This window comes from Trachemys scripta, chromosome 8 (genome assembly GCF_013100865.1).
Source record: "Trachemys scripta elegans isolate TJP31775 chromosome 8, CAS_Tse_1.0, whole genome shotgun sequence".
Taxonomy (NCBI): Eukaryota; Metazoa; Chordata; order Testudines; family Emydidae; genus Trachemys; species Trachemys scripta.
Genome location: NC_048305.1, coordinates 99,653,563 through 99,663,019, shown reverse-complemented (window position 1 = coordinate 99,663,019; position 9,457 = coordinate 99,653,563). Strand labels below are relative to the sequence as shown.

Sequence of the window (9,457 nt, the reverse complement as noted above, 5' to 3'; positions counted from 1 at the left end):
GCAATCAGCTGGTTTGCGGCGTTTGGGAGGCAGGGGAAGCCTGCACGTTGAGTCCTCGCTCCTCCCCCCTCCCTCTTGAGCGCCGCAAGCCAGCTGATTGCCGCGGGCAGGAGGCAGGGGGAGGAGGGAGAAGGCGCTGATCCGTGGGATCTGCCTGTGGGCGGGAGGCGCTGTCGGGGGGGGGAGGGGGCATATAGGAGCTGATGGGGGGCTGCCAGCTGTAGACAAAGCAGGCAGCCAAACAACGTTATAGCGAAGCATTGCACAACTTTAAATGGAGCATGTTCTGTATTTGAGCAGGGATGTAAGATCAAAACAACTTTAAGCAAGAGGATGTTAAGTGGGGAGTTACTGTATCAGAAAGTGCTGAGATATATTCAAAATTTAAGCTACTATATCACTGTGTAACACAACTCTTCCTTATATAAATGAGTAGGCTTTGTAGAGAGAATGGGGACAAATGAAGGTGCAAAGGAGCCTTGAACAGCTCCGTTCTAAATGTTTGGACCCAACAGTGTGACTGAGGGTACGTCTTCACTTACCGGAGGGTCCGGCGGCAGGAAATCGATGTTCTGGGATCGATTTATCGCGTCTGGTTAAGACACGATAAATCGATCCTGGAAGTGCTCGCCGTCGACGCCGGTACTCCAGCTCGCCGAGAGGAGTATGCGGCATCGACGGGGGAGCCTTCCTGCCGTGTCTGGACCCGCGGTAAGTTCGGACTAAGGTACTTCGAATTCAGCTACGTTATTAACGTAGCTGAATTTGCGTACCTTAGTCCGAAGTGGGGGCTTAGTGGGGACCAGGCCTATAACTCAGGTCAGTTCTCTCAAGGGCACTCATTTGGTACATGCTGTGGATGTGTGTCTTTGGGGGGGGGGAGGGGAGGAGGAACAGAAGCTAGTGAAGGAGCTCCATTATCTTTGATCCTGTGTCACTAATAAGGGAGATGGGTTTGAAAGCTCAGATGCCTGTGGTTGTTCAGGACTGGAGGTCAAAGTTGTGCCACTGATTGAGAACTAAGAAAGTTAGCTAGAGATTAAGGGAATTGAATCAATCAAGAAAAGAATGGATTGATCAATTGATTCATTAGACTTAAAATTGTTTAGAGAATGATGATATTGATGAGCCAGGAATGCTTTTTACTCATTAAGAGTTTTCAGTTAAGATTACTTTAATGTTTCCAATGCATGCTTACAAAACCCCTCCATCCAAGACTAGGGAACAATTGGTAAATTAAAGTTAAAATTGATAGACTGTACTATACAAATAGCCATAATGGAGAAAACTTAAGCATACTCATTTTGAGAGAGACTTGTGGAGTAATGAAAGTCTCACGCTAATTGCTGACACTGGTCAAAAACAAAGTAAGAACAGTTAACAGTAACTAGGAATTCACTGGGTAGTTCTCAGACGCTATATAATCTCTGCAAAATTTATCTCAGGTATATAGACTTGGTAACTATGTTTCTCTCCCACATAGATAGGAATAGTGAAAGCATACACTGTTTTAAACACAGATCAAGTACATTTTAGTAGAAACATTATTGTAACTACAAATTTATTTTATGTTTCTAATGTCACGGAAAAGGTACAGTTTATGAAAGCCAAAGGCCTGTTCTGCTACATTAAGAAAAAATAGTTTCATAAAAAACCCACCCTCACTAAATGTAAGAGTGCAGATGAAGAGAATACCGATGAAACACTTGGCTTTTGCATAATCTCTAATGTGATTAGAGCAGCAATGCCAAAAGCAGGAAGTTTCCTAAGAAGCGCAGAGAGAGCGCCACCTTCTCCATAATGTTTAGAGGGTTAATAGTTAAAGCCAATATTTTGTGACAGGATTCCATTAATTAACAATAATTCATTAAGATTTAATACGAATGCATTAATGATAATCCATTAATATGAGGGAGCTGAAGATATAAAAGCAGAATCAGAGATATGCTCCATAGTACATTGTAACAGTTTTAGGTAATGTTGCATAACAAAATTAGTCTGAATAATGATTGGTGAATTAACCGCACCAGCAGAGCAGATGATGTGAATACTATGGTTAGTTTAGGACAGCAGAAAATCATGCATAGGATATTCATGTTTCCACACTGGATCAATTTGCATAATGGACCTAATCTGGAAAGGGGTCTCAAACCCAGGAGGCTGCTTCTCAAAATGAGGCCCAATGTCTCTTAGAACTGAAATCAAACATTTTGTTGAAATAGATATATTTGCATTCTTGCAGGATGATGTTTTATATACCAGAAGAGGGCTGCAATACCACCACTTAGAACGGTTTTAATTATCACCACCACGTTTTGATGATGCCAGTGTATTTTGTGGTATGAATAAAATGAGAAGAAACTCAAAACAAATGTTAGGAAAAAAACCAGCAGCATTGACTTCAACAGATTCAACAAATATTCAAGCCACATTTAATAACTTTATGAAATTAGTATCAAAGAATATATAGTCAAAATACAGAAATAAAGTTGAATGAGAGAAAACAGCATGATGAGATCAAACAAAAGTTAAACAGAACAGATTAAATATAAAAAGTTAACTGAAAGGTCACTCTGCTACGTGCAGCGATATTTCAGCAACTCCTTTCTTTAATAGTCAATTTAACAATGACGAGCTAATTGGGGGAGGAGGGGAAGCTAAAGCATCACTTTGAAATGTCTGCTGTGTAAGTTACTGTGATTGTGCAAACAAAGTCACCCCAGTTTGCAACCTGTGTTAAATTTAGATTTAATAGATGTAGTGTCCGCTTTTGTTTTGTTTTGCTTTTCTCGTGAAGCAGTACAAAGGTTTAGAATGAAGTGTCTGCATTTAGCTCTCCATTACATTTACATTTGCCTTTCATTTGGCTGCTATTGTGTGTGTTGTGGACTGCAGATGATTAAAATTTGCTTACACATCCAAACCTTTAGCTTGTCATGAATACATCACTTCTAAAAGTATGTGCTGTGTGCATTATTAATTACAGAATTATCATAAAGATACAGTAAGGCTTTCCCCACTCTGAAGTTTGCATTTTTTGGTAGGTAACAATATATCAGCTTTACTAACACCCTAATAATAGTCATACATTAATTTTAGATCTCCATTCCTCCAAAAGAAAAAAAAAAAAGACTGAAGGTGTGTACAGTTAGTTTCTGATTAGTATAAAATGTTCAAATTGGGATTCGATCTGCTACGGTAAAGAACATGAGTTACGTATAAACAGAATGTGAAAAATAATATTCCAAGTAGTTTGATTAGCAGCTGATGTTTCTGTAGTGCTCCTGTGCACTATACAGTAAGCCCAGGAATAAAACAAAAAGCAGATCAAAAGTGTTTCGATGCAGGTTTAGGCATCAAGTGTATGTTATGGTCTGAACCTTCAGTATGCTCATTCTATGGTTTAGGTACATAAGGTACCAAATTTTGTCCATATCAGATACCAGATAGTTGGTTCATACATTTCAGACAATGGAACTAGAATTTGTTGATCTGAGACGGGATCAGTAATCTCGTTAAAATGTCAAAAAAGTGTGCAATAATAAGGCAGATTTCTTATTACACCATCTCTTTAGATATTTATCATTTGGTGAAACAAACAAGGTGCTTTAAAAACAGCAGAGTAATAGGATACAAACAAGTGCCAGAAAGAAGGAAAAATGCAAAAATGGGAACTACCATTTCTTCCACAATGAGGAATAGAGAACTTTTGTATCTGGTATTTGAAAGATTTTTAACAGCTGATACTCAATATCAGCTGCTTCCTGAAGTGTTGGCAAGATACCAGGTTTCTGGTACTGGCCCATTTCTAACATTATTTAAATATTCACATCATGCAATAAGCAGTTTCACACACTGCAATGTAATGGAAAATACTTCCTAAACTGAATTAGAATCAAGACCCAAAGCAGAACCAGAAAATAAATATCTTGCATATATGTCAAACTATATTCTTCAAACAAAACCTTACATCTTATCAAAGAAGTCAGAAAGTACCAACAAAAATTATATGCTTTCTACTATAATACTGTTAAATTTCCATGTTTGAGAATGTCCCATTTAATTTTTTCTGCCTTTTCAAATTAGGTGGCAAAGTAGAAATTCAAACACAGAGTAAAATGCATATATATGAGAGTGCTGGCTCAGCGAGATATCAAATATACAGCATTCTAGTGTCAAAAGTACAGGCAGAAATGTCCAAGATTTCTTGGTGAAAAAGGGGCATTTGAGGAGTAAAAATTCTACTTAACAATCACTCACATTTTAACAGTGCATTAATTAGAACAAAAGCCAGATGAGAAGTGAGCAACAGAATCGTAATGTTCCGTGTTCATAACAGAATATTATCCTCTGCTCATTTAAACGAGGTTGGAAACATATACTCATGTATGTGAAACTTTAAGTAGCTAGGTTTATTCTTTTTTTCAGGATTCTTGCAAGAGGCAGAGTTGTGACACTGCATTGAATTGGATGATAGTAGAAGGTGGTTTTGCTAGAAGCCTTTCTCCCAACGCTGTGCCTCTGTCTTATCAAAGGATTACGAGTCCTGCAATCTGTTCTGATCTATTCTTTTGCCTCTAGGAAAAGGGTTTCTTGAGGATACAGTTTTACCTCCAGTAATGATTTATTTGGATCCAACTGAGTCACCTGTAAAGATAAAAAAGAAATCTGAAAAGACATGTATAAGATTTCCTTTGAACTGTATATTTTTAGGAGTATAGATTAATGTTCATTGGGGAGCAGTTTTGATTTCTGCCTGGGGGATTCACAAAGGTAATTCCCATTAGGGCTAATGGGAGCTCTGTGCATTCCCAGTACATTGGTGAAAGAACAGATTCAACAGATGCTACACATTTGCTCAGAGAAAAGTTGTTTACTTTCCCTCATCATCTTCAGTATGAAGATCTCTGTTTTTGTCACAGTGGATGTCATTCTGAAAGGATTACTGGAACACTGGGGGTGAAGGTGAGAGACACGAAAAGACTACAAGCTCACATGCATCCTAAATGCCCACTTACTTCAAGGGGAGATTTAAGTGTGCAAGAATGTAGGATTGGCTTTATATTTTATTCATTTGAGCCCTGGTTCAGCAAAGCATTAAGGGCCAGATTTTTAATGGCATTTAGGAACCTAAAGATGCAGATAGGCAGGTAGTGGGATTGTCACACCTAGGCATCTAGCTAAGCACTGGGAATTAGGTGCCTGAGCGCTTTTGAAAACCCCACTATGCACCTATTTGCATCTTTAGGTTCCTAAATGGCTTTAAAAATTGGCTCTTAAAGCTTTGAGCACCTTCAACTACAACTGGCTTTCACTTTAAACTGTGAGTAATCTCATCCCTGTCCAACAAAGCATTCAAGCTCCATTGAAGTAACTTCAGTGAAACTTAAGCATGTACTTAAGTGCTTTACTGAAATGTAGTATGTGCTCAAGTGCTTTGGAAACTGTCCTACATATGGGCTTGATCCATGCATTTAGGCTCAGTCTCTAGAGCTATGAAGTTTACCAGCAAATACCTCCTACTGAAATGTTTCACATACACAAAATAGTGGAGAGGAGAGCCCAGCCTTCTGAATCAAACATTTGTATGTTGCAACATCCAGATTTGTATAACACCACTGTGGCATTTAAAAGGACAATGGCAAGGTTTTGCTATAAATATTTAAACACTACTTTTTACTTTGTTTGAAATAATTCATTGATAGTTTGAACTTTAGTTCTGTTTGCTAACCCATTTTTTACTTCTTTCTTTGCACATGCACACTGGTTTGTTATTGAGGGTATGTTCATGAGTACTGTATTATTAGCATTATGCTAAAACAGCAATGACAAATGCATACAGGCAAGCCTTATTTAGAAGCAAGAAGTGTTTTACCTATGATCATATCATGCCACTGGTTTTTAAGGAGTACTTTTAATAGAAATAAATGCTAGAAAAATAGAATCAGTGACATATTAGGGTCCCAAGTGTGTCAGGTATTAGAAATTACTATAATTAACACCTAGTGTATTTAATTTTCATTTCTGCCTTGAATGCAGTTTGGGTATGGTATGCTTCTCTTATCAATCCTGGTATACTAGAAGTTTTAAAATGCAATTACAAACTGAACTGAAAAATTTGTTTTCAAAATTTCAAAGACTGGATTAGGAAAACAGATTTTTTTTAAAATAGTAAAATATTGTATCTACCTACTTTGATGTATCCGTTTAATTTTATAGCATTTATTCCAAAAATCTTTATTGCCACTGTTTTACTGTGCACTTGCAGATAATTAACTATTTTTACATTTTAAAAAAAATGTGCTTATCACTTCTCTAAGCACATTCTCTAAGATTTAAAATCAATCTCATTCACTCTGATGAATGTAATGGAACTTAAAAAAAATACAGATGCATATTTTTAATTCCCAATGCTGGGATATATTTTCTTATGTTTTAGATACCACAGTGAGTTATCTGTGAATGGTAGAGAAGAAAAATAGTTTGTACAGACACCAGACCATTAAAATTCATTTGTAGATAATAAGAATCTAATTCCAATTATGCATTCCTGCACAGATGCTGCTTAAATTATTGAAAGGTTATCTTAGAAAGCAAACCTGTTATGTAAAAAACAGCTAAAGTAGTGCGTTTAAGTTTGTGATTACAGAAGTATACTAATTAAGTACCTTTGTTGCATTTTTAATGCTTTAGTATTCTTCTGTTACAGTCCATTGCATTTAGGCGCTGAAAGGGAAGTATATAGGGACCTTTATAATTCTCAGCACAAGAGGTACAGTGCACCTGAGAGAAGCAATTTTATTTCTCTGTTCAGTTTAAACCTGTATCTAATTAGATCCTCTCTCGTTTCAAATCCCACAACCCCTTTATTGCAAAAGCAAGAAAATGTAGGTGGAGAGAGAGAGATTTGTTTGTATCAGGCAAAAATGGATTTGAAAAGCAGCGCTGGGTTAATGAACACTATCCTCCAGACTGTAACCAGATGGAAACCTATTATTCACTTGAGTGTAATTAATGATACACAGCCTAATCAAAACTCTTGGGTTTGCAAACTTCAGTTACCTTAATAACAACGATGAGCGATGTCCTTTTCTCAATTTCTTTATACGTGGGAAGTTAGTTAAAAGCAACATTCAGTACCTGCAGTAAGAAGCCTGTGCCACTTTTCACCCTTGATTTCAGTGTGCTGTTTTTTAATTCACTGAGGGACAGCAGAGTTTGCAAATGTTTACACCATTACCCAATTAACTAACAATATGGCTCCTACATCTGTCAACAAACAAAGCTGTTGTTGCTTTGTTTTAGCTCCTTGGCATTTTCTGTTCATATGGGTCGCCATTGTACTTAATTATCACGCCATAACCCTTCTGCAGCTTCTACTTTGTTATTTGTGGTTTGTAAATATGTTGTTTACCAAAAAGAACAGAAGCTTTATTAGTGAACACACCTCTGACCAAAAGAAATGCTTCAACTGGTGAATAAATGATTAAATACAGGACTAAGCTAAAGCACCTTGCAACTTCAAATATCTTTAGAATTAGAAACCAAGAGAGTTGTATACAACAAAGACCAAAGGCCCTGTAAGAAATGTCACTAACACAGGTGTCTCTACCCCACTTTCCAGTGAGATTTATTCTGCTTAGCCAGTTTTATATGGCTATTTCACAGTGTAACTCCAAAGACTGAAACATTCTTTATACTCACTTTATAATTTGTTACATTAATACGACATTAAAATAAAATCTGGCACTTCTAAAACTTTGCTCTGATGTAATGTTTTTCATTCATCGTGTGTGTGTGTGTAAAATCTATACATCTGAAGACTACTGTGTACTACATATGTTAAACTGAACAGAAAATGAGTTCAGAAATCCTGTTTATTATCTAAAGGTAACTTGCACGTTATGGCCCCAGTTTAGGGAAGAACTGAAGCATGTGCTTAACGCTAAGCACTCAAGTAGTCCCATTGCTCTCAATGAGACTCAGGCACTTCAGGTTCAGCACACACGGAAGTGCCTTACTGTTTACAAAATTCCCCTCAAATGAGGCGTTCAGTACATTTGTTTAAGACTTGCTTTTTTCTTTTTATTCTTAGATCCCGAGAAATCTAAGTCACTAGCTCACACTCAAATGATGCCCCACTTATCCCATGGTTAGAAAAGCAAATTGGGCATAGAGTTGGCCCAATGAAGAAGTCTTTTTACATAACTTAGTGGTTTTGCAAAGTTTTAATTATTCTATATTCCAAGGGATATAAAACAAGAGCAACCGTTGATATATCATATAAAAGGCCCTGTCAGCTGACGTCATGCGCCATCAGGGTTCCATGTCTGATACGATGCCAATGGCTTAGTGTTTGTTGGGACGCCACATAAAATGGGAGAAGGTGATGGGAGCAGCATTGGATGTTCAGGAGCTCGACGTACATCTTAAAGTACAATAATGTGCTCAGTAAAGTGCTCAAGCTTATGATATTCTCTGGAAATAACTTTCATTGGTGTGTTTTATATTCTATACATTTTAATATCTTTTTATAGCAAAAAAAAGTTTTTCCTTCCAAACTCATTTTCTGCAGCATTGGCATGCTCACCTGAACTGACCTACGTGTACTGCTACTACACATTCGCATCCTGTACACCAGCAATTTTACTGTTTACAAGGTATGGTTTCTTACCCACCCTAACCCTGCAGGGAAGAGATAAGAAAAAAAAATGGCTTAATGCCCAGGAAGGTCATTTAAAAATAATGAACTGAATATACAATTATTATAACACGTACTTGAGCAGCAAATATCACACCCTTCACCTCCCTCTACACCGTAGGACAAGGATCCGATTCTTGAGTAGCACAAATCTCTCTTCTACTTACACACGCATGAATACATTTCATGAATCAAATGCACAAAGAGTTCTTTTACTCTCTTTCCTAATCCCCCTAAGTATAAATGCAGTGAAAATTACTTAAATGCACACCTGGTAAAGGACTAAATCTGTTTAAAAAACTATATTTTCACTCTGACACACAAACAAATACAGTGACTCCTTTCTACCTGTTAAAATAATAATCTCTGTGTGTAAAAGGGTTATCTGGATAATAGGGTCAACTGTGGGCACAAATAAAGAGTGTGTACTTTTATAGAAATAAATGCAATTAGATCTGGTTTAGCTGAATTCGCTTGAAAATACTTTTAAATTTGAATGAAAGAAACCTGTCATGTTAACAAATAAGGAACAATATTATATCATAGTTAGCAAAACCTGGCAAATAAAACATTACACATCTTGTTCACAATAAAAAGCTTTAATCCAGAAACACTGAGTGACTGAGCTGCTATACCTATATGTACCTGACTTCTGGATACTTTTAAAAACAAAATTTTAGATCCAACACATTTCTTCCAAGATGTATATTTAATCCAATAACCAATATTAACATATCCAAGAAAGATATGCTATAA

The 9,457-nt window shown here is 36.9% G+C and overlaps 1 protein-coding gene across 2 annotated transcripts in view; it reads right to left on the bottom strand.

Annotated features, from left to right (window-relative positions):
* Positions 1 to 2,409: 2,409 nt before the first annotated feature.
* FAF1 (Fas associated factor 1) overlaps positions 2,410 to 9,457 on the bottom strand; it is a 320,478-nt gene continuing 313,430 nt past the window's right edge. Inside the window, exon 19 of one of the 2 annotated variants that reach the window (XM_034778048.1) lies at positions 2,410 to 4,647. In XM_034778048.1, the coding sequence (XP_034633939.1) occupies positions 4,564 to 4,647 (84 nt within the window). In that variant the 3' untranslated portion in view covers positions 2,410 to 4,563. The remainder of the gene's footprint in view (positions 4,648 to 9,457) is intronic. The other variant, XM_034778049.1, reaches the window with a different exon arrangement.